At 41.3% G+C, this 25,473-nt stretch overlaps 3 protein-coding genes across 3 annotated transcripts; 1 reads left to right on the top strand and 2 right to left on the bottom strand.

Moving 5' to 3' along the window:
- The first annotated feature begins 255 nt into the window (after positions 1 to 255).
- stard4 (StAR related lipid transfer domain containing 4) lies at positions 256 to 7,285 on the top strand. Its single transcript, XM_083759762.1, has 6 exons — positions 256 to 305; positions 2,229 to 2,340; positions 3,485 to 3,534; positions 5,015 to 5,141; positions 5,930 to 6,044; positions 6,577 to 7,285. Exons 2-6 carry the CDS (start codon positions 2,236 to 2,238, stop codon positions 6,798 to 6,800), a joined length of 621 nt encoding a protein of 206 aa, XP_083615888.1. The 5' UTR covers positions 256 to 305; positions 2,229 to 2,235; the 3' UTR covers positions 6,801 to 7,285.
- A 2,875-nt stretch (positions 7,286 to 10,160) lies between these two features.
- LOC310854507 (eukaryotic translation initiation factor 1b-like) lies at positions 10,161 to 10,490 on the bottom strand (the record flags this gene model as incomplete). The annotated part of the gene is made up of 1 exon (XM_083759187.1): positions 10,161 to 10,490. The coding sequence occupies one exon, from the start codon at positions 10,488 to 10,490 to the stop codon at positions 10,161 to 10,163; it is 330 nt and encodes a 109-aa protein (XP_083615313.1).
- A 5,954-nt stretch (positions 10,491 to 16,444) lies between these two features.
- On the bottom strand, positions 16,445 to 25,039 carry LOC310854506 (zona pellucida-like domain-containing protein 1; the record flags this gene model as incomplete). Its single annotated transcript, XM_083759186.1, has 9 exons — positions 16,445 to 16,518; positions 16,979 to 17,096; positions 18,576 to 18,747; positions 20,017 to 20,097; positions 20,576 to 20,673; positions 21,082 to 21,154; positions 21,340 to 21,524; positions 22,027 to 22,244; positions 24,994 to 25,039. 9 exons carry the CDS (start codon positions 25,037 to 25,039, stop codon positions 16,445 to 16,447), a joined length of 1,065 nt encoding a protein of 354 aa, XP_083615312.1.
- Positions 25,040 to 25,473: the final 434 nt, after the last annotated feature.

Genomic DNA, 25,473 nt, shown 5'->3' with positions numbered 1-25,473 from the left:
AGGAAAGATTGGAACTATGGAAATCTGAATCGGTCAAAACCATGCTCAAAACGAACGCACCCTCATGGAACAGTGGTTCGATCCCCGCCCACGGCAAACAGAACCAACCAGCGACAAGAAAACAATACCACGTGCTCGTCTGCTGGCTGATTGTCAATTGGTCAGAAATGTGACCAGTCGGCTAGCAGAAAACACCCCCACCTGACCAATACGTATATGCTGTTCGTCTGCTGATTGGCTGAGGCGATGCCACATGTTTACATCTGTGAGGAGAAATACGAGTAAAAAAAGAAGGGAAATTAAAGGTATGTAAACGGCAGTTTATATGCTATAATACGGTATGCTTTATAATTTAAATAAATAAATTCGATTGTTAGGCTATAGACCAGCGATTATGTGCAATTTATATAATGTGGCGTTTTCTGTTTGCTGTGTGGGATCTGTTGTATCTGTACTGTCCAAATTGTCCATGTGTGTTGTTAGTTCACTAGTGTATATGTGTGAGTGTGAGGTATGTGTTATTTCACTGTACTGTATGTTGTCTCCACATACCGTAATATAAAAATCATCAGATGTAACTACATTTGTAGCCCTAGAACGGCTCTTGTTGTTACATACAGTATAATTAAATGATCACAGGCATTCTAGGTCTACTACATTTGCTGAGCCTAAAAAGAGGAAATAAACATAGCCACGTCACTAGCCCCTTTCGGGACCCTACGTAAAACTTTTTTGATATTTTGTTGAGTTTTACGTTGGGTCCCTGCTCGCTACTGTATTTTCGTATGGAAATTCCTAAATGCGGATGTGGAGATTCTCTCTAAAATAGGCCCCGCGGCATGTGCCGCCATTATTTTCCTTGAGTTATTCTGAATTCGGTAACTTTAAGTAGCTATACATCCCGGTGCGAATATCTCCTGTGGCGCGGAAGCCGTTAAGTATTTTTAATCTTTGTTTGACCGATTTGGTCGCTTTATTTCTTCTTGTTTGTTTACCGTTTATTGTACCGCCTCCCGGTGTGCGGTTGGCTTGTGAGGCTACGTCCCTGCCTCTGATCTGCTGTGTCATAGCTATAGCGCCACTAGCTAGCCAGATAGGCGGTACAATGAGGTGTCAATAAACAAGAAGAATCCAAGCTTCCAAATCGGGCAAACATATATTAAAAATACTTAACGGCTTCCGCGCCACAGGAGATATTCGCAAAGGTATGTATGTGTACTTATACTTTACATATTCAGAAAGCCTCATACTGAAGAATATCGTCAAAGAGCGCGGGGAGGCGTTTTAACATGTAAACATGAGCCAGTAAATGTTTTAATCAGGTGGCATGGACGACGCGGAACAGGACCCAATGCACTGGGTCGAACAAATGTCAGAAACTTCAGTAGCATTTGGGTTCTGCTTGGAGGGCTACCACGTCACCAACACTGCTCGCAATGCTGCCTCTTAATTTTCAACAACCTGTAAAGAAAACACATTTTAAGTTGACCTCACTTCAGTGCTACAATACACTATGAGGTGTAGGCTGTAGCAGAGACACACAGGAAAATAATATAATGATAAATACATTCATACAATTTCCAACATAAGCCTATATTACATTACACAACCAAAATGACTATAACAACAATATAATGAATAAAGCTCTTTGAGTGCTATGTCATCTATGTGTCTTTTAGGTCTTAGGTCACCAGCATGGTGTAACATGACTGCTCAACAAGGCTGCCCTTGTTCTTTAAAAGTGCAACCTGATAATTGCTTCCTCTCAAAGTTATCCACACCTTCTGATCACACATGCCCTGTGAAGCAAAGCAAAGCAAAGTTACTATGTTTACCCAGGGTAACTGGACTAAGCTCAATAACTTGTTTACAGCCAGGCCCTGCTCATAGAACATTTCATGGTAGGGGTTCAATGCCTTGCTCAAGGGCACTTCAGCGGTGGTAATTTCAACGTGCCGGTCCGGGGATATGAACTAGCGACCTTCCGTTCGGCCACCACTGCCCCTACTGTGCTTATTTTTATGTCATATAAAGCACCACACCAATGAGAGCCACATATGACCTCATATTCATTTGATCCACAGGGTGTGTCTTCACTTTATTTTATTTTACAGAAAGATTTAGTGGAAATTTTTTTACTGGGGGGAAGTCATCTGGTGGTGGGGAATGGCCCACATAATCCTCCCCCCCCATAACACAGACTCTGTTGTGTCTGTACTGTTTTTCAGGGACATAATGGGGTACAGTGAAGATGTTGAGGCCCTGACTACCAAACTGGAAAATACTTTAATCTCCTATCACAGTCTGGAGTCGGATCAGTGGAGGGTTGCTAAGATGACGGTAAGTGGGAGGCGCATGCTGTAGATCGGAGGTTCCCAACCACTCGTACTAGTACCACTCACTGGTACTTGAGTACACAGAGTAGTCACCCCAAAAAAGGAGAAAAAGACAAAAGTAGAATGAAATATTTATTACTACAGGTAGCCAGTTCTTCTGACCGTGCTGAAATGAGCATGACAGCACACCTAGCCATTTATAAAAGATTTGAGAACGGATTAATCACATTAGAAATATAATCAGTTGTGCTGATTAGTTATCAGACAGTTTTGTCAGAGCGGAAGCATTATTGGCTTAGGAATGGAACTAAAAGGGAAGGTATATGCTCCTGTATTTTAACATCAGTTATTATGGTTATTATGGTTCTCAACGGGCGACCTGCCGATATCAAGACCGCTCCGCAAACCGTTCGGCCACCGCTGCCCTAAAATGTCGGGCCGGGTCGGATTTGGGCAGAATTTGAGAACTATCACAGCGTAAAAGTGAAACGCCAGTCAGCACCATCTTCATAATAGTAAATATACACAAACAGACGGAACATAACTATTAGAGCCCGACTCATACATTTTAGGGTTGGGCCTGATCGGGTCCGGACAGAGTTTGAGAACTCTACTTCAGTATAAAAAGGTTGAGAACCAATGCTGTAGATCAGAGGTTCCAACCACTGGTACTATTACCACTGGTGGTACTTGATTCCCCTCTGGTGGTACGTAGGAGGAGTCGCCCCAAAAAAGGAGGAAAACGACAAAAGTGGAATCAAATATTTATATTACTACTACAGGTAGTTATTCTAACCAAGCAACCAGCTGTGCTGAAATGAGCATGACAGCACAGCTAGCCGTTAATAGAATGTTTGAGAACGGATTCATCACATTAAAAATAGCATCAGTTGATGATATCAGCTGATTAGTGATTAGACAGTTTTGTCAGAGCAGCAGCATTATTGGCTTAGGAATGGAACAAAATAGGCAGGTATTTTCAGTTCAGTTATTATGGTGGTACTGAATATCTTCACTATAAAATGCTTTAGAATAGATGACTGGACAGTCCGGTTCTATTCTGCCTGGAGAGGAGTTGTTTCGGTGTCTCTCGACACTGTCCTGTCTTGGCTATATTGCTGGCTAACCTCCTGCTTCTTGTGTTTCAGAAGGATGTAACCGTCTGGCGGAGACCGTCTGAAGAATTCCACGGCTACCTGTAAGAAAAGCTTGTCCATTGGCATAATTGAAAAACGAATTTATCCTTTGGAATATTGTTAGTAATATGTTTTCATAATAATTTCATAATATGTTTTCCTCTTTGCATCATTTTTGGGAGGCTCTTTGGGCCTAAAGTCATCGTTTTAAAGGACAGTAACACTTACCTAGCCTGGAATCCAGACTGATTTGCATAGAGAAACCCACAAAACGGGCACAGCAGTCTGTACCCTCATGTAGTCAGAAAAATGCTGCGTTATTTGAAGAGTAGAAAATTATAAATCAATAAGTAGGCCTAAATAGACAGACAGACGGACCATTCAAACAGGCTCAGCGGTCCCTGCAGCACAAGGAGATGTACCCCTCCCTTTTCCACATAAAAAACTTTCATATGACAACAGCCAAAAGTTAATATACTGTATGTAAGGAAATTGTTGCAAATTAATACTGTACATAAAACAGTGGCTCTCAACAGCCTGTGGACGGAACAATGTGGTGGATGCATCCTGCTGTTCGTTAGATATTAAGATCCATACAAATATATCACACACACCTAACACCGGAGGTGTTACCCTAACACCCCAAAATGACAACTTCGACCCGCAAGTGAGAAGATCACAGTGGGCAAGTTGAGACTGTGCATTAATCAGCCCTGTATGTATGTATGTCTGAGCCTGAGGTTCTGACGCACGTCACAGTGAAAAATATGTTTTCAGTGCCACACACGCAGATGTGTGCATCCAAAAGCTTTTACCTACTAAATCAGAAACTACCTAAATATTCTTTTATATTACTGTGCTTTTACTAAAATATGATCTTAGCTTCCTAACTGCAGTTGCACCTGAGGAAGATTCAATGCCTGTAGTTGAACAGGACACTTCTGATGAGGAAGAGGTTGCATAGTTCAATGTCATTCACTGCCAATGATGTCTATAGACGTCATTTCAAATCCAACGCACAGACCGCCATAGACATCATGTGGTGTTGTCAATGTTTACAATAGAGGGTGCTCTTCTGCAACCTGTGAGTTAATCTACGGCTTCAGGATTAGAGGAAGAGGATAACAGGTGAAAACATGATCAAAAGAAGTCAAGACGGTTTAGTGTAGTATTATAGGACATTTAGGATCCAAAATGACCTTGACATTGACCTTTGACACTGCACTTGAATTGCTTCAGTCACCTTATAAATCAACTCGGCGCCCCAGAAAAACTATACTTTGATAGCAGAATCATCCAAATCGGACCATTATTTGCTTAGTTATGCCATTCACTATATACAATTTTATATCAGATAAAAGGGCCGAAAACAAGTAATCAGCTTCCATTTTGTAATTGCTATCACATCATTTCATAAACTACAGATATGTAGCAATACAAAAATCACATTGTCCCTTTGTCCCTTTTTTATGCCAACGATATCCGATAATGAGGCATCTGGCCTATGGACTATATGTTTATATATTCTGCTGCTTCTTCCAGGTATAAAACTGAAGGTTTGGTCAAAGACAGTCCCAGCAGAATCATAGATTTTATCCGACCGGGCCCTTGTCGACTGCGATGGGACTCCCTGATGACTTCAATGGACATCGTCAATACCATTGATCAGGTAGGTATTATCTAAGTAATAATAGTACTGCTAGTCACCTCTGAGGTTGGCATTTGCAATGGAAAATGGTGGTTGATAAATTGCACCTAACTTTATTTGTTCACAAATACAACGAAAAAATAGAATTGAATCAGTCCCCTCCTTTATTCTCTCCACATCAAATATCTTTGCCCAAAATAGCAGATCTACAAGTTCACAAAGCTTCGCAATATGACATGTTGTGAGATTGTAGAACTATTTTTGCCAAATTTAGGGAGGCTCTAGGTAGGATTCATGTGGTTAAATGCTGTGTTGCTGGTGTCTTCAGCCTTTGTCCAACCACAATGAGATTTCAAACGCCTCTACTTCCATGTTTTGTCTCCCAGTCTGAGAATTCTAGCTAATCATCTGCATCTACATTTAGTGTAGCGTGCAATTCACTAGTCAATTTCAGAAATAACTATTTTGAGTGTGTGAGTTGATTTTACTTTACATTTGCCCACATATCATCGCTGTGCTGGATAATGAGAAAAGAAATCATGAGAAAAGAAATCACACCACATGGAAACTAGAAACAATTAAGTGTGCACTTTGAGCTTTCATGAAAGGCAGGAGAAAAAGTGTATGTAGCACAAGTGATGACTTTTGTAGTAACTGTAACCTGGTGGGGGCACCAGGAGTCGGCATCCTGGTGGCGCTATAACAGGCTGTTCTGGAAGTGTGTGTGTGTGGAAAATGCGGCTCAACAGTCTATCAACAATAATGACTGAATGAATACTGTATGTGTGTCTGTTTGTGCCCGTCTACAGAGTAGGTGTGTGATGCGTTATGAAACAGCAGGTCAGCTGTGGGGTCTGATCTCTCCCAGGGAGTTTGTGGATCTGTCCTTCACCACGTCCTACAAGGCTGGTCTGCTGTCATGTGGTGAGATGGAACAAATAGATGCATTTAACCACGTAAACCATCCTTTTCCCCCTTTACACCACATTTAATTGTCTTATCTGTTATTTTTCTGGATTGTTCACCTACAGTACAGGATGCTAGTGTTCATGTGGTTAATGGACCCTAAACTTCATTCCCTTAGTTTAATCCATTTAGGCCTGACGTCGAAAAATGTAGGTCTGACGTTGAAAGATTTTAATAAATGAAAATGAATGTCAAATCGACCTGATTAGATTAACCAGTCTGAAACCTTTTAACAATATGACTGGCCATGTTTCCTTCATTAACTATGCAATCAGCCACAATAAAACCATTCACATTATGTATAGTATGTCATGCAGTTTATATATGTTGATATCTGATATTTTCTGTTTTTACTTTCTCAATTTCTTTCCACCTTTTCTTGAAATTGCAGTGGACGTAGAGCAAATGCTTTCACACAGATTTGTGCATGTTTACACCTGTGATGTTCACTCAACTCGTCCGGGCGCCTTCGTTTCGTTTCACTCCACAGGTGTGAGTGTGGACGAGTGTGGTGAGCGCCCAGGCGCCGTTCGAGGTTTCAACCATCCCTGCGGCTGGTTCTGTGTTCCTGCGTGTGATGAAGATGGAAGCTTGCTGACTGGTTACGTCCAGACTGAGCTGCGGGGAAAGATTCCTCAGAGTGCTGTGGACGCTGCCATGGGGAACACCTTAGTGAACTTCTACACAGACCTCAATAAGGTCCTCAGAGAATGACCCACTTCTTCTGCTAACTGGCTCTACTCACCATGACCACTCCATTAGTCCCAACTGGTGCTGTTGACAGTTGCGATACTCCCGCAGACCGCCGTTGTAAGCGAAGAACATTTATATACGATATTGAATAATTTATTCCCGAAACCAATTTATAGTTAATTTGTAATTTGTTTAGGTGTAACAACAAGAACAAGATGATCAACCAATAGTTCAAAACACTACTTGGTCTAAACATTGAACGATGCACGAACAACTTACGAACTCTTAGTGTCATGACTCTCTTTCAAAGGGATATTGAATCATTTATTCCCGAAACCAATTTATAGTTGATTGTGTCGTGACTCTTTTAAAGGGTCTGGTCCCAACTACCTCCACTGAAAGACTGGTTGCCTAGTAACAAACAACACATCATTGAATAATATTGTACAGATCAGTTATTATACATACTGTGTCACTTTTTCAATTAAACAAGTTATTTTTCTTTCGATGGTATATTTTTCACAATAACCATTCCATATAATGTGTTATTTTACAACTTTTTCAAAAGCCCTTGTGGGTGTAAAATAGTAAATGCATTGATATACTGCCTTTCATTGTCTCCACCAGGCCGAAGGCATGGGGAGAGATTATGTTGTGCACTCCGTCCGTGTGTGCGTCCGTGTTACCAGCTAATCTCTGGCACCGTTAACCCAGTTGATGCCAAATTTTGCACGCACACTCCCTGGATGCCAACGATGAACCTCTGCCCCAAATTCTCTGGAACGGCCAGTTATAGCGCCACCAGGAGGCAGACTTTTGTAAAAACACATTTTTGGATATTACTCCAGATTCTGTCCAAAAATCTCTATAGTCATGTGTTCAAGACGGATCTGTCCGATATTTCATATTCCATCCTAATTGGCTAACATTTAATTGGCTTTCAGAGTTTGCAGGATTGGCCTGTTTTGAACAAAAAGCCTCAAATCATGAACGCAGCGTGCAATTTACGTGAAATCTTTCACAGACTTTCCTACTACGAAAATGTATTCCCCAATCAGCCGCTCTACCGCCGAAGCCACTGTCTGGCCCAACACTTGCACCAAAATTATTATTTATAATGTACTTAATTAAAATGGAAGTTACACAGTAGGACTTAAATTTTAATGAGATTGGATGACATGGGGAACAAAAACAATATTGCACTGATTATTTAAGAAATATATATACATTTTTATTCAAATACATTTATTTAGTTTTTTCCTTTTATTTAAAAAGAAAGGAAATGCACTTATTTTAGCATAATGTACATGTGTTTTGTTCCTATACTCTAGTGTGAATGTGAGGCTTCTAGAAATTCTGATTCAAGGGTGTTTATTGTCAAACATACAGTACAGGTAGTTTTAATAAAATAAGTATGAAATAGAATAGGATATGAAGATCAAATACAATGTCCTGCAATAAAATGGATGTTAAATAAAGGTGAAATGTTCGGAATTAAGAGGAACAGACATGTAATCATTTATTAAAACACAAAAAAATGACATACTATACTATATATAGTATGTTGTCTTTCATGGTTTTGACGACATATTATAGTATATTGTTTTTCTGGATTTATTGTCAATCCATAAAAAACACAAAACGACATACCATTTCAACCATTTCATGATTTTCAACGTTAAAACAAGGTGACATACTAGAAAGTAGCTCTTTGCCGATAGAAAGAGGACAATTAAGCAATATTACACGAGAGGGTGTGGGTTAACGTGATTATTGCCACGACAGTGATGCGGTCAGGAACGAGACGTAGTCGAGTTCCGCAAGCATCACTGAAGTAGATATAGCTTTATAATTTCCCCAAGGATCCCCAATTTGATATGCATCAGGCGTCAGACCTGCATTCGATACTATTCTTTTTATGTCTGGGACCCAAAAATCTACAATGTAAAATCCTGAGGGCCCTGTTTTTAACAGCTGAACCTTGGTGCATGGTCTTAACTTCTGCGGTGTGGTCACATGCTCATTCTCAGTTTGCTGTTAAAGAATCCCAATGCGTTCCGTTAAGTAGGCCTACTGCTAGTACTAGAGCTGCACTGAATTTTTTTTTTTTGTTCTTTTCTATTTCTTTATTTTTAACCATTTTTAACACATTATTTCGCCCTGTGCCAATTGCCTATAGCTGTAATCCTGGGCGCTCTCCCTCTGCCTACCTGGGGAGAGCCCCGGACTGAGCTCATGCTTCCTTCGTTGCATAAGTGTGAGCAGGCTGCTTCTTGTCACCTGACAGGGGGAACCTTTCGTGTCATCGATTGCGACACATTGTGAGCTTGTAGATCTGTTATTTTAGCTTCTTTTGGGTTTCTTCCCGACAGTTACGATTGCACATCCTCAATAACAAATTGAGTCCTGTCCTCCATGACATCCCAAAGGACACACACAATTTTACAACCCAATTAAAAAAAACGTGGGGGGAAAAAAAAAACTTTGATAAAAAAGGGGGTCCCGTATGGTCATGAAGTCGACCATCTGGACGACAAAGCACTTCCTCTTTTTTTATCCTTCTGGTTTGGGCAGAACATGCTGTCCTTAGACGAGGGCACTCTGAACTACGTTACTCCACTTCAACCTCTTGTAATAAAGGCTCTGTGTCCTTGTCCATCGTGTCCATTGAATGCTGGCTCGTGGTCCTCAATTCCTCCTCCTGGAGCTTGTCTCCAGAAGCATTCCACTCAAACGCCTTCCTCTTTTCCTCCCGTCCTCCTTGTCTCTGCCCCCTCCCATGTCCCGTTTGTCCTTCTTTCTATGAATATGAATATATATGAATACATGAATATTATTCATCACGTCGTGACGTCGTTTGGTTCACTTTTGCAAATGACCTTTTTGCCTTGTTTAGGAGTCATCGCCAAGGCTTGACTTGCATGTCTGCAGGTCTGTAACTCTAAGAATGTGTTACTTGAAATCACTGCTCTAGTCTACAGGACTCCCCGCCTTCCTGGCATTCCTTTGGGAGGATGTTACCACCAGCTTCAATCTCTCCAGGCCTTTTAGCACCTGGGAGAGGTCAGAGGTCAACTTGACTAAATTAAGGATTTGACATTGATTCAGGACTAGACATGGAATGAGAGAGTGGGTGGCTCCTAGAAGCCTCTAGGGGTCGTGGATTCAAAGCTGTCCCTCTCTGGTGGATTTGGTGGTCTTTGAGGAACCGACAGAACATCTAGAACAGAGGTTCTCAAATGTAAGGATCCCCATAACACTGAGTGTACAGATGGAACCAAATGGACCCTTAAGGTTCTCTTGCTCTCGGAGTTAGTGACATGTAAGGGTCCATTTGGAACCCCCCCCAAGGGCCCCACTTTGAGAACCTCTGATCAGCTTCTAGCCCCCGTGGATTCGGAGTTGCTCCTCTCTGGCGATGGACTGGTCTTTGAGGAACTGTTTTATGTTGTTGCGCTGATCTCCCTGCAATTGGATGACTTCACCGTACTCTGGATGTTCAATCACCGTCCCGTTGCAGGCAAAGTTCTTCTTGAAGGCCTTGACAAGTTTCTTCTTGTCATATTGGGCGGCAATGCCCTGGACAGTAGTGATCATCTTCCTACCATTGCGCTGCTGGATTCTGATGTGGATGTAGTCCTCTCTGCCTTCAGAGAGAACACCATCATCTGCAAATGGGTCAAGAACCTGTAGGTTCTGAATAGCGGACATACACCAAACTGAGCTTATAATTAGGGTTTCACGGTTAACAGTAATATTCAGTTTGCTAACGTGTCTGTTGTCCGTCTGTTAGCAGGGAGGTCGGGTGGCTCTATAAATGCAGAGAATTTGTGACGACATACGAAGTGCCCAGTTTGGGACATAATGAATAAACTTGACCTTGACCTTGACAAGCTATATGGTAGCTGAACCGACTGATATGCCCATCCATCCATCCATCTTCAACCGCTTATCCGTAGTCGGGTCGTGGGGCCAACAGCTCCACCAGAGTGCTCCAGACTTCCTTCTCCAGAGCAACATTAGTGACTTCCTCCTGGGGGATTCCGAGACGTTCCAAGGCCAGTGAGTCGATGTGTTTCCTCCAACTGCGCCTTGGTCTGCCCCGGGGTATGCACATATATGATAAGCCCATATATGGGCATATACTGATGCCATCAGAGATCTCTGTAGATGGGCATGATGTCACTGCATAAGGCTAATGATCTTATATAACGCCTCCCCCCAACACCCACTCTTGGCTTGCAGACAGACAGTGTAATAAGCATAAATACCGGTGCTGAGCTGAACTAATCGACAAAGCAATGGAAATGTATGATTACTACACGATAACTGCAGATGGCTGCGTAGAAGGAGAGCCAGGGACGACCGCGAAGGAAGACGGTCAGGACCAGAGCGAAGTGGAGGTGTCAGAAGGTTCCCTCCAGGACCATCCGAACAACGCGCCACCAGTGAGCGACAAGCCTCCTTACTCCTATGTGGCCCTCATCACCATGGCCATCCAACAGAGCCCACAGAAAAAGCTCACGCTACATGAGATCTGCAAATTCATCTGTGACAACTTCCCCTATTATAGAGAGAAGTTTCCTGCTTGGCAAAAAACCATCAGTCATAATCTGTCTCTCAACGACTGTTTCATTAAGATGCCCTGGGAACCAGACACCGGCAAGGGCAACTATTGGTCTACGGACCCTCAGTCGTTGGACATGTTCAATGACGGAAGTTTTCTTAGGAGGAGAAAACGTTACAGGAAGAACCAGCCGGGTGTTCTCAAAGACCCAGCAGCCATGGTGCCGTACAGCATTGGAAACCCCTACGGGCAGCCTTACGGCATCCAGTCGGCTGCCTACGCCCACCCTGCCACCATGCAGTATGCTTACGTCTCACCCGGCGGCCCCACTGCCACCACCGCCATGCTCCCACAGCCTGTTATGTTCGTACCCTCAGCGGAGCTGAACGGAAAGGCTTTCAACACGGCTTAACTCTATAAACTCTGCGACTTCAGCCCCAACAGCCTTGAGTGTGGCAGAGTAGCTCAGAGCCTCTGCCTGAAGCATTGGTGTCCCTTCCCGTGCGGGAGACCTTCCCGTGCGGGAGACCTGAGTAGAATCCCAGGCATTACATGAGGTCAGTGTCAGTGTTCTGGTCAAGAGCCCTCAAGTCAACCATGGTCTTTGATGTTGTTTCTCTACGTCAGGCCTCTAGGGACCACTGTCGGGTCCAAATGGACCCTTAAGTCCTATTCATAGTCTGGATGTTCGGTGGTGAGGTGACCACCGCTCCGGTGGTGAGCTGACCACCGGAGCTGAAATAACGTTGAGCGGTGGTGAGTAAAAACAGAGAGAAGGGCTGGAGCGGTGGCGGTGGTTTGCTCTTCACCGTGGCTCGTGAAGTCATGTTGTAGATCAGTGGTCACCTCACCACCGAAAATCCAGACTATGTATGAGCCTTTATTACGCCCCAGGTGTGTACAAATGGCAGCATTTGAACACGTTGCGTTAAACAAGCATCCCACTTGGATATGCATTAGACCGCACGAGGAAACCCTTCAGTGTTGTGAAACGGATTCCACGGATTCTGGATTTGTTTACATACGCTATGTATGGCTCGGTTTCAAATATGTTTTTTGGTTGTTGTTTTTTTTTAAACGTTTTTTAATGGTGTACTTCCCTGTTCAGGGGTGGTTCTGCTTATAATGGAAAGTTTGGAAAAAATGGAGAAGATGGAAAAGTCCATGGCGGAACATCACTGGGGTTCAGGAAAGTTTCAGATTCTAGTCGAACAGCACAAGTGCTTTTGCGGGACAATATGGTGTGTAATACGGTCGCCTCCAGATTTATCCTCCTGGGGTTGTTTTTTGTTTTGTTTATTTTCCATTCTTTTTGAGGGGCATTAGCCCCCTAACGTCTGGCTTTGTGCCGCCCGTGATGTTATGTGTATTGGCCAAGTCTATGGACTTTTTGTTCCATACAAATTTTCAGGTTAAGTCACTGACAAATGATGTCATGTGATGTCTTTGTGTATATGTCATTAAAAGGTGCCCCTCACTTCACACAAGTGTGATTTTCGAGGGGTGCTAGCCTTTATCCAAGGCTAGCCTCGGAAACCCAGACATTTTTATTTCCAGGGAGAAAAAAAAGGTCTGGGTCCGAGTCCACTTCAATTTGGCATAGAGTAGCGCAAACGTCAATCACTCTGCTGATTTCTGAGCGTCTGCACCTTTGTTAAATTGATGCACACACGCACACCCGCACACACACACACACACACACACACACACACTCCTCTCTCTCTGTCGCTCTAATTAATTAGTCTCATGTCCAGCAGCTGTGCAAAGGTACTATGTTTACCCAGGGTAACTGGACTAAGCTCAAGAACTTGTTTACAGCCAGGCCCTGCTCATAGAACATTTCATGGTAGGGGTTCAATGCCTTGTCCTAAGGGCACTTCAGCGGTGGTAATTTTAACGTGCCGGTCCGGGGATACAAACTATAGCGACCTTCCGATATCAAGACCGCTCCGCAAACCGTTCATCCACCGCTGCACAGTTTCTCCCGGCGGATCCTGCCGGGAGCTGCCTATGCCATGGTTAGAAAGCATAGGTGAGTTCCAGGCTACTTCGACACTAACTCTGGGGAGCCCACAGGGATCGAACTGGCAACCTAGCGGTTACCATCCAGTCACTCTGCCCCTGAGCCACCGCCGCCGAGTGTTTAAACATTGCGTAAACACAAACATTGAAGACGAAGGTGAGGATGCAAATTGTGATTGGCCAGAATGAGGTGATGATAAGAGCGCCCCCATGCACTTTACACAGGTGTTTACCCCAGAGGACTGCATTTGGCTGAATAAATATATAACAAGACGTCACACCTGTGTGAAGTGAGGGGCACTCTTATCATCGTACATCATCGTGACATAAAATAAACACTATGGCCTCTGTCTTTGTCCATGCTAACTAACCCCCTTGGCCTTATCCCTAAACTACTTTGCCCCCTTTTTTTTCTTCCTTTTTTACTATTTTGAAAATCCGCTTTGAATAGTTTAACTAGCGGATCTACATTGACATGTTGTGAACTTGTAGATTGGCTATTTTAACTATTCAAAAATGTTTTTCAAAATAGCAAAAAACTAAAAAACTAAAAAGGCAAAGTAGTTTAGGGATAAGGGGTTTAGGCATGCATGTAAGAAAATCGAGCCCTATGTCTATTTCCTCAGGCTGTTTGTGTAGGACATGCACATGCACACGCGATACCAATGATGTTTTGTGTAATAGTGTGCTTATAGCCAGGCAGAGCCATGTTGTAGTTCGGTGGTCACCTCACCACCGGAGCGGTGGTCACTTCACCACCGAAGATCCAGACTATGAATGAGCCTTTAGTGAGTGGATGTGCGTGCTCTATTGTACTTTTCATATACCATCAAAGTGCAACATTTCTTCCTACAAACTTTCTTCAGAAAACAATTTTATTCAGTATGCCAAGTGTATAAAAAACAAACAAAATAGCAAACATTTTTTTACAACATTGACAAATAAAAGATACCGTACACAAACTATTACATAACAAAGATACATTAAATATAGTGATTCATAATATCAAAGAAACCAATAGTGTGTTCCCAATCCCATAATACCCTGTGTTCAGAAAATGCAGCCATCTCTGAGTGCATCCATTGCAGTTTTTCCTTCATAATTTATACATAATTTAAACTCATGTCATACAACACGTTTGTACGTACGTTACACAGGAGAAGCACAACATATTGAAGAATGTTAGCAGGTCATGTTAGCAGGTCAATACCAAACGACTCGCCCCTTTACCAACTCGCCCCGCGAAATGTTTTAATGTAGTGAACAGTTAATTTAGTATTTCCCTCCCTCTCTGAAATCTGAAATTATCTTGTATACAGATTTATTTGATTGTATCGTAGTCGATCTCTATACTCTGTAAAATTAAGAAAGAACAACATGTCACAGAGACGGTGACTGCTTAATTAAGTTCATTTAGGATCTTCTAGCAGTTCATTTTGTTTTATTAATCACATTTCTTCCATGTAGCCCATGTTTTGTAATCGCTAAAACGAAAGAAAGCAGCAAATGAAAAGAAATTAACACTCATCTTTTACTTTATCTAATAACAACCTAAAACATGAACCTTGGTTTCCTCATATAAATACATACATTTTAAATACAATTCTGTTTACAGAGTGACTGTGGACTGTAATGAGAACAGTTGACAACTAAACCACCATATGACTGAACTGAAACATTTGTATTAATGTAGATAGAGATTACGCCATGATGATACAAAGGTGTTTAGCTTATACTGTTCATAATTACTGTAGTACATTCACTATAACACTGTTAAGATATACAGTATAGCTTGATTATGATCGGTCGGCATGCACGCACACACACACACACACACACACACACACACACACTTTGATGAATTGAACAATGTGGACCCTGTTGTAAACAAGTGTAATGCTTAATTGGGTCGTCCACTCACAGTTGACAGTCTTTGTATTGAGTTTGTGCTTAAAATGTACTGTAAATTCTACAAACTGTTAATAAATATTTCAATCAATCAAACACACACACACACACACACACACACACACACACACACACACACACACACACACCAATATAAATACATTATGTGGCAAATGACAGAAATAGATTTTCAAGACCCCCGATTGCTCATACAGTATAGGCTAAATGCCAAAAAGAAATTATAATTTTCATGGACCCACCCTAATTAGATTAAATAAATACAAATTAAATGTACCAGTTTTAGAAAGAAATAGTTAGAAAAGACTGTAGCAGTGCATATAAGTGCTCTATAATTATTTAAAATAAATCTAAGACTAATAATAATAATCTTTGGAATAAAATGTTATTTCATCATCACACAATCTACAAAAGGCTTTAGTCGTCTACCAAGCCAGAAAAGATTTGCTTGCATTATCATGTCACCTGTACAAAAACATGAAAGCCTCTTCTCTTTTCTGTCAGGCTAAAATAAACTAAATGGATGAGTAGTTCTTCATTTAACATACTGGTATAAATAAATGGTGCCATTTTCTCAAAGGGAGAACATTTCCATTGGAAGAGAGATCACGTCCACTGGAGGCGAGAATAGAATGCCACTAAAAAGGAGAATCCCTGATAAGGGAGGATTCTTACGGCTCTGGCAGTGATTCCGAAACATATTCATTGCATGGACCCCCCAGTTTCACACGCATTATGCTACGGACCCCCGGTTTAATGGCATTTCTATCTCTGGTACCCCAATTTATATTGTAAAACCACTGTTAATTTAACTCTGAGAGTGTAAAGGGTCCATTTGGTTCCATTTGTACACTCTCTGAGTTACAGACCCATAAGGGTCCATTTTGTTCCTAACTATCTCTAATTGAGCTAGGTACCCTCTGGAGCTCCCTCAGGTACCCCCAGGGGTCCCCGGACCTCACTTTGGGAACCCATGCTCTGGAAGGTAAACCACTGTGATGGAGAACACGTCCTGTGGGAGAGCATGTCCACTGCCTTGTGTTTAAGTAGGCCTATAGATTTATAAAAGGATTGCAGGTTTCTGTTGCTGCCTCCATCTGCCTGCATCTGTTCCAGTTATAGCTGTGACAACTGATGCAAACTGTCAGGTTCATATGACTCCCAAGATCCATATGATCATGACAACGCCCAGCACCGCTCCATTCTCTTGAGTACGCTGAGCAACTGAAAACAGATATAGTACATCAGTGTAGCCTAGCATTTTACGGATTACTTATTGATACTACACGACATACACGGCAAAAAGGCAATACTGCATTCACAGTCAGAGTATACAAATGTTACCACATGCTACTGTAAGGGGCCAGTTGATTGCATTTGTACACTCTGAGTGAATGGATACATGAAAAATGAGGATTTTTGACTTGTGTTCAGGTCTCAGGAAACTGTGTGAGAGCAGCTGTCTCTCAGTAGATGGTGTAGATACTGATAGACATCGTTGAGATCTACAGTAGGTGCATCCCTTCAGAACGAGCTAAATATAGAGTCTTTAAAACCTTCAGGCCATTCCCTACAGAAAACTTCTAAGCAACTGGTCAATAATTATTGCATCCTGAATTCTGGAATTCATTATTTTAGGGACAAGGCCACCTTCCTTTTTTTTAGAGTTTTTAGAGTTTCTCACCGTTGCCTGCGTGTGTTGAAATGGGGCCTGAGGTGACGGTGGCCTCGTCACTCACTGAGGTGCTCTTTGTGGCATCAGCCCTGCGACGACGTCTTTTATTGGTGTTGCTGGAACAGTTCTGTCCAATGAGAGAATTTATATTATCATGTTTTCTTAAAAATATTTCCAGAAACTGCTATGTTAACTTTACATCAAGTTGAGTTCAAATGTTAATTAAACTACACCAAAAATATATCTCCGTGGCTCAGCGGTCCAGGCACTTTTCTTTTTTTTTAAGATATTTTTTTTGCGGCTTACGCCTTTTATTGATTTTTGAAGGGACAGACAGTAGGCTGACAGGAAACGGGAGAGAGATGGGGGGATGACATGCAGCAAAGGCCGTGTCGGGTCCGGGAGTCGAACCCGCGGCACACTGCGACTGGATTACCAGTCCGGTGCCCAGACCGTTACGCTACGGCCTGGGCCCGGTCCAGGCACCTTGGCTGGAAATCCATTCTGGCAGTGTGCCGCGGGTTCGACTCCCGATCCCGACGGCCTTTACTGCATGCAGTGATGGGCAAGCTACTTGGAAAATGTAGTAAGCTACACTACCAGTTACTCTCTATTAAATATAGCTCAACTACAACGAAGCTATCCCCAGATAATTGTAGCAAGCTACACTATAAGCTACATGGCAAAAGTAGCTAGCTACATGGACACTACTTTTTTTTAAATATTTTTTATCAATTTCATGATCAAGTTTCCACCGAACAAATAGCCTAATAGGCAGGCAAAAATGCTGAGTTTGATTGTTTATTAAAAAACAAACTGGAAACAAGCCCTCTGTCTGGCTTTTGGTGTCAACTTTTTCACATTTACTTGTATTAATGTACCTTGCGGTGTCAGGAGCCAGCTGATTCATGTGTTCAGTGTTGGGAAAGTTATTTTTTTTATTAACTATAGTTCAGTTCACAGTTAATTTTTTTTAAAGGAACTAATTCAGTTCATAATTCAACATTTTGAACTAAAGTTCATGGTTCCAAAAAATGAACGATTTTAGTTATTTTTTGTTCTTTTTTTTAAATTATTATTATTGCCACAGCCTAGCCATTTGCGCACCAGCTGAGACTAGCTGACCCAGGTCACTAGGTAAAACAGTGCCTCGGGGAGGCACTGTTTTACCGAATATTTGAGGATGGGATACTCAGATTGAGAGAATGCTGACAGGCACTTAAAGATTTTCCCCCACAAAACTTTATTTAACAGTCAATTTGTAACGTATAGCTTTTGTTGAAAGCTACGTCACTACTTGGGTCTAAAAATAGCTACACTACAAAAAACGCTACTTGGTTCAAAAGGAGTGAAGCTACCATCAAGCTACTGATAAATGTAGTTAAGCTATGTAGCTTCGCTACTTGTAGCTAGCTACTGCCCAACACTGACTGCATGTCACCCCCCCGTCCCCGTCTCTCTCCCCCTTTCCTGCTTTCCTGTCAGCCTACTTTCTATCCCCCCCAAAAACACATTAAAAAAAGTATCTCTGTACCATAGCAATTAGCAAATGCAATCTGCAACACATGTTCCAGAGAACAATTACATCAAGGAGACTAAAGTATACCTGTATGAGGGAGGCACATGTGCTGCTCTCACAGAGTCTGGTGGCACAGTGGATATAGAAGGTCGACAAGGTCCTATTCTCATGTTGGACGAATCTGAAGGTCTCAAAACTGAAGCGAGCAGCTTGCTGCAATCCATTCACATGCAGTATTGTCTGGTCACCCCGATCACAACTGTGGAAGGATTATTTTTTATTATGGGTTTTATTATGTAACATTTTGAAATTCTACTTTTCCCTTCTTTGATACTTTCCTTTAAGGTGTTGAAGGCAATCCAAATTTGAATGCCATAAAAAATGCCCTATTTGCACCCCAATGTGTATTTTTTTTAACTACTTTTAAAACTACATGTTAAGTGAAAGACCTCTATTTCCCCCTGCTCCAAATTCACCAAAAAACCTACACATACTCTAGTTAGCTTACTAGGGCCAGATTTGATTTCCTATATCAGTGGTTCCCAAAGTGGAGTCCGGGGACCCCTAGGGGTCCTTGAGGGAATTCCAGGGGGTCCCCAGCTAAATGTTAGGAACCAAATGGACTCTTATGGGTCTGCAACGCAGAGATTGTACAAATGGAACCAAACGGACCCATTTGGTTCCATTTGTACAATCGGAGTTAAATTAACGTTGATTTGACCATGTAAATTGGGGTCCGAGAGATAGAAAATGACATTAAATAGGGGGCCGTAGCCTAATTCAGGTTTAAACTAGAAAAAGTGCCCCTCGGGGCACAGGTCTCCAGCAGGTGCAGGTCAGGTTGTGGCCTCCTGGTGGCGCTATAATAGGCCAATGTGAAAAGGGTGCCATTTGTTCTTACACCATTGATGGCAATTGGATGATTTGAGGCATTTTGTGTCAATTTGGGGGGTCCTTGACATGAAAAGGTTTGGGAACCACTGTCCTATATCACAGTGGTTCCCAAAGTGGGGACCGGGGACCCCCAGGGGTCCTTGAGGGAGTTCCACGGGGGACCGAGCTAGATGATAATTTGGAACCAAATGGAACCTTATGGGTCTGTAACTCAGAGAGTGTACAAATGGAACCATTTGGTTCCATTTGTACATTGATTTTAAAATTATAAATTGGGGGTCCCAGAGATAGAAATGCTATTAAATGGGGGTCCGTAGACTAATGCATGTCAAACTGAGGGCCCTTGAAATTAAACGGGTTGAAAATCACTGCTAGAGACATAAAAATCTTCTTTTATGGTGGTCCCTGGCATATATTTTCAAATGGGGGTCCGCGGGCTGATTAGTGTCAATTTGGGACGTGAAAAAGTTTGGGAACCACTGGCCTATATCACATAAATGTAAAGAATAAGTAAAGAAGTCTGAAACCTTTGTATTGTTTTGTAAGATGTGTAGTGTGGGGTTTCACTGTTCCATGAATGCTGGAGCACTTAGAAGAGGTTATAATAGGTGCTGCTCATTGGTGGAGCACTTACCCAATGAAGAGGTTATAATAGGTGCTGCTCATGGGGAACGGGGTCGGTGTAGCATAACATCGGTCCAACAGAACATTGAATCTGTGGAGGGAAAATTATAAGGTTATATCAAAAGAATAAATAAAACACCCATTATTTAACATGTTTGGGTAATTGTTTGGTGTATCAAATAAAAGTAAAGGCTGTTTACAAATGTTTACAAATGCAATTACTTTTACATAATTATTCAAAAGAATTGTCAATAATGTATGTAAATATTTGAATTGGAACAATATGAGAGAATTAAGAAAGAAAAACGGGTGTGCTTCCTCTGGAAACATGGCCTTGGTTGAGGCAGTGGGTGCTCAGCTTTTAAAATAACTTAACTCATAAACCAACTAAATGGAAAAAGCGTCACTCCAAAATAAAAGATGCAAGACTGGCTCAGATGCAATTTCTCATGTTTATTTGCGAGCCTTCTTCAGAGCAGACTAAAACCTGTAAAATGTGTATTTCTTTCCCCTTTCGTTTGGTCGTCAGGCATGGCAGAGACAATAATGTGAGTGTGAGGTAGGCCTACCTATTTGTGAGGTTAGAGGCCTTCACCTCTACAAAGACCCTGGTCTTCAGCTCCAGGCCGTTGTCAGGGATCTGCAGCGAGTTCGTGTAGGTGTGATCCTAGAAAAGTACACTTTCTTTTGTCATTTATGTGCCTGTCTGATGAAGGTCAATTCTGTAAGTGAAGACAGTGTGTAGGATTCCAGTTTTTTCCTACTCCCCCTCACATTTAGCAACATTTGAGTTCTACGGTTTTAAGATCTAAACAGATTTTCCATACACATTAAAACTCAGTGCATGACACAAATTCTTGCTCTGGACACCAGTGTGAGTGAGCATTATGTGAACATCTTCTACACTGTGCTCAAATATTCTAAAGACAGAAATATGAGGACTTTTTATGTTAGCAAATTAAATATAACTGAAGTTTTGATTGCAATGCAGAAATACACTTATTTAACATTGCTGATGATGCATTGCAAATGCATTGCCCTTGCGTTTCCATAAAACATTAATCAGAGAACTTACTGAGAAGAGTTGCATGCTCAACGTGCTGACGAAACTCCCATTTTTGTCCTGTACGGCCAGGCTTACTGACTCTCTAATGGGCAGAATACATTGTATTAGATTTCTGTCTCCAAATAAGTGTGTCCAATTCCTGGGAGTGATTTATTTGGAATACATTGAATACATCAAAATGTTCTCTTTTATAAGGTGAGAATCCCTCTTGTCCCATTCCCTTGGGCTTGGATGATCAGAGGCAGCTGGATCGGGGCCATAACTTACATCTGCATCTCGTTCTTTTCAACCAGGTACAGGAGTGGATAGCAGCAGGAGAACTTGTACAATATGGCTTGGAGGTAGGAGATGTTTCTGCCACTAGTATCTATGGAGTTTACCATGCCTTCGATGTTGAGGTACTGGATATTGGAATAGTCAGAGAGGGCTCCTTCAGCCTTTTCCTTAGTGATCTGTTAGACAAATAGAGATAAGAATGTTTAATTTATATATTTTTTTTATCGTAGATTTATTTTGTACTTCTGGTGTAATTCTAACCAGAAGTATAAAACATTATGAGCTACCACACAATGGAATGTTTGGCATGCACATTGGATTCCAAGGTACATTTCTAACATGCAATTGTCAATTATTTGTTGCATTTGCGGTTCTTGCATGTTGTATGAATTTGAATGTACTTCTTTCACATGTTTACTTCTTTGACACAGGTTATACTACTGTTTTTCTCTATTTCCATATATATAACGAGTTGGGGATCAGGGGTGGGGTGGGAGAAGGGGAGCAAGCTAACTGTACCTGTCCATTGTCCTGTGTATTTATACTGTATGTCAGTTTGCACCTACTGTATGTGTCTTTAGTACTGTGTACTTGCACTGCTGTAATGTTGTATTTTGTATGTATGGGACCCCCTCTAAAACCTCTCAATAAAGTTCAAATAAAGTTCAAAGAATATACCGTCAAATCGTTGGCACAAGTCGAAACGGCTCTCAGTCCGATGGTAAACCTGAGAACAGGCGGGTCCACTGTCCAGTCAAGCGTCCCTTTGCACTCATCCCTGTTCTGAGAATTGAGGGCCATCAGCGATTCGTTGTATCCATTAAAGTAGGATGGACACAACAGAACCACAAGCTCCACACTCTCAGAACCACAGAAGACTGTAATGTCCGTAGGAGCTGAGAAGAGAGTACAAGTCATCATTTTTTTATTGAGTTGAAATTTGAATCATTATAATGGTGTTATTTTTATTTTAGTGGGGTGAACATTTGCCGTAATTTGCCAATACAGTATTCAAGCTTACAACACGTGAGCTATTTTCCAATAGATCCTTTTGTTGTGTGTGTTTTGGGGTTTTTGGATAAATTAAAGAAAGCAGATGTAATATAATGCAAAACAACGCTCCACATGTCCCAAATTCCCTTGACCCAAACTGTCGAACAAACTCCCCATTGCAGTCAAAACCGCAAATTCTACTTAGCAGAGTACCTTGGTCATTCGTTCTCATGTTTTTGTTGCTTGTTTTTCTTGACCACAATTGTTATGATATGATATGATATTTACCCAGCGGCCTTGTATGCAACACATACACATTTCACAAAGACCAAAAGCCTCGAAGTCGACTGATGGACAAAGGACCTTATTGTATGATGGAACACTAATCTCCTTCCCGAAGGCAGCAACCTATAGGCTACTCTCCATACATGTTGCTTATTGTAAGTCGCTCTGGATAAAGGCGTCAACTAAATGCCTAAATTGTAAATTATCATAGGTTTATGCTAAACACATACCTTTTCTGCATAAATTGAAAATCTGGTGAGTGCCTTAACGCACTTTCAGATTTAAGACTATGGTATATACGCACAATAATTACATATTATGTCAAATTCATCCCTACCACTACAGTACCCCATTTCTTTGCACAGATTACTCTGGATTGCCACATTGGCATATTTAATCAGCCAGTTAAATGCGCTGATCTGGTAAATGATTTGAATGTTATACTTTGCCATGGAATTTTCCTTTAAGAATATGAGGTATCATCAATACTGCCTTACATATCTTACATAAATTCATAATGGCATGATCTCTCTGAACCAAACGTTGATTGAACATGATATCGTTTAGTCATATAATCCTGCATTTTTCTTCAAAACAACTTGTTCAATAACAGAACAGAAACACATTTTGACAGTGAAAGCAAATACTTCTCAAAATGGCAAGGTTGTCACTGTTGACTGCTATCGGGTTCCAGGGTAATACAGAGAGGAGAGGCGGGGGGAGGGAGGGAATGGAAAGGCAGATGTATGTATAGAGGAAAAGCTTAACTTTTTACTGACCAGGCTGCCTGAAGGAAGGGTGTGTGAGGCAATCATTCTGAGCTTGGGAGAGATGGAGTAGTGCAAGAAGAGCCAGCCACATTGTCCTCAGACTAGTGAAAAGAAACAGGTTAACCCATATATGAGAGTTCTGTCTGAGAAGGATTAGTCTATTCTATTCTATACATAAAAATAGAAGCTACGTTACTCAATAGTCTGTTCAACAACATGTATGCTTTGGCTGCACTTTGTCATCGAAGCATAAATACAGCAGCAGCAGTGACAATTAACAACATCAACAACAATAATACAAGTAAGACGCGCAAACGCGGGAAGCGAACGCAGCTCGTAAATTGCAATAACAACAATTAGAATAAATTACGTACTTTTCTTTTCTTTTTAGTTAGTAATTTTTTTAAGTTTTCTACTGTGTGTGTGTGTGTGTGTGTGTGTGTGTGTGTGTGTGTGTGTGTGTGTGTGTGTGTGTGTGTGTGTGCTACAGCTGCGCCCTCTGGTGGCGGGCGGGTGGTGTCACAGCGGGACAGACACACAGACACACAGACACACAGACATGATCTGCAGGGTCTCATAGTTAGTGCTCATTGCATTTGCAATTAACTTTTTGAAGCATAAATCAAGCTTTACAAACGTGAATAATAAATTAGACAATAGTTGATTCTGATCCAGCAAATTGTTTGGCTGAGGGCCATAATAACGTCACTGCAGTAAAAAGATGGAGAGTGAAAAGATGATACACAAGAAGAGCCACAATATTGTCTTCAGATTGAGGTATGGTAGAAATCAATCTCACTGTGTTTCTATAGCACTGATTATACATACTGTAGGTAGTTAGACTTTTAAATCACATACAGTAGTAGCCATATTAGTGTTTAGTAAAGAGTTGTGCTATTTATATAACATCATCTGTTCATCGAAACGTGATCATTCACAATATGAAATCAGATACAGTATGTGAATAAACTCTATAAGCATTAAAAGCAATACATCTTTGCCAAAAAGGCCTATATGCAAACTAATGATTCTGTAATAGAAGTTATGTATATAAGAAAGGAAAAAAAAGGACAACCCCAAAACACTCCAATACGATAACAAACAAGAAGAGATTAAAGAATGTATAGACTACAGTAATTACAGAAATAATTAAAATACAATATACAGTACATCATTATTCTAGGAATTGTAAAGACTGATGTATGTACTGGTAGGCTAGTATATTAAAGAGATAAACATGGTTTTTAAGCTTGCTGTCTTTATAGTCTCTTCTGCAAAGCAAGGAGGCTCCAATTGCAGACACATAATACAGTATAGCCGACAGGCCGACACTACAGTATTTATTTTCATTTAAATTCAGAAGAATTGGAGAAAACGGTCTATTTATTGTCCTAAAGGTCTGAATGCTGCTGCATGTGTGATAGTAGAGAGAGGCTAAAGCAACAGAGCAAATAAAATAGCTGTGATATCCCAAGATAATCCAAACATGTCAAATCTGTCTTATGTTGTACACGTGAACCTATCACTCATTTGACTTGTCATGACAATCCCTTCTTTTCCATGGTGAACACTGATCAGTATAGCTAGCTGTGCTTACCTTCTGTCGGTGTGGAGTTGTCACTCTGCAGTGCTGTTGCGTCCATAACTTTAGGCTATATAGGCTATATATACTGGCCTCTTTTCCAACAAATTAAAAAGGAAAGGGGGGAAGGACTCAAAGCGTAACCTCAGTGCAGGATCATCTGACAGCCAGGGAACAATGGATGAAGCTATTGTCTTTGGTGTGGGAAGACATACACTATCAAGTTACATTAGTTTACAATTTACCATTAAGCAAAGTTATGACATAACAAAGTTATGACACAACAGCTAATAAAGATGTTGTGACATAATATTTACCTACTCAAGTATATTGCCGCATGGAAATCTGTTACCCCCCAAAAACTTATATTACAAGAAAGACAATATACAGGTCAAGTCATGGACTTTATATGTTACATATATAACTAATACTGGTTCATCAGAGCAACATTCTTTGGATTTAGCTTCTCAACATTGACAATTAAAATAATTATTC

Source organism: Protomyctophum parallelum (genome assembly GCF_964188405.1).
Source record: "Protomyctophum parallelum genome assembly, chromosome: 2".
Classification (NCBI taxonomy): Eukaryota; Metazoa; Chordata; class Actinopteri; order Myctophiformes; family Myctophidae; genus Protomyctophum; species Protomyctophum parallelum.
Note: the sequence above shows the minus strand (reverse complement) of the source record. Positions and strands in the feature narration are given on the sequence as shown.

What these genes read in the sequence shown, in the direction of transcription:
- stard4 (XM_083759762.1), top strand. Translation starts at nt 2,236, where the DNA reads ATGGGGTACAGTGAAGATGTTGAGGCCCTGACTACCAAACTGGAAAAT. An exon ending in GAAGAATTCCACGGCTACCT is followed by an intron (nt 3,535 to 5,014) that starts GTAAGAAAAGCT and finishes TGCTTCTTCCAG; the next exon opens with GTATAAAACTGAAGGTTTGG. An exon ending in GGCTGGTCTGCTGTCATGTG is followed by an intron (nt 6,045 to 6,576) that starts GTGAGATGGAAC and finishes TTCACTCCACAG; the next exon opens with GTGTGAGTGTGGACGAGTGT.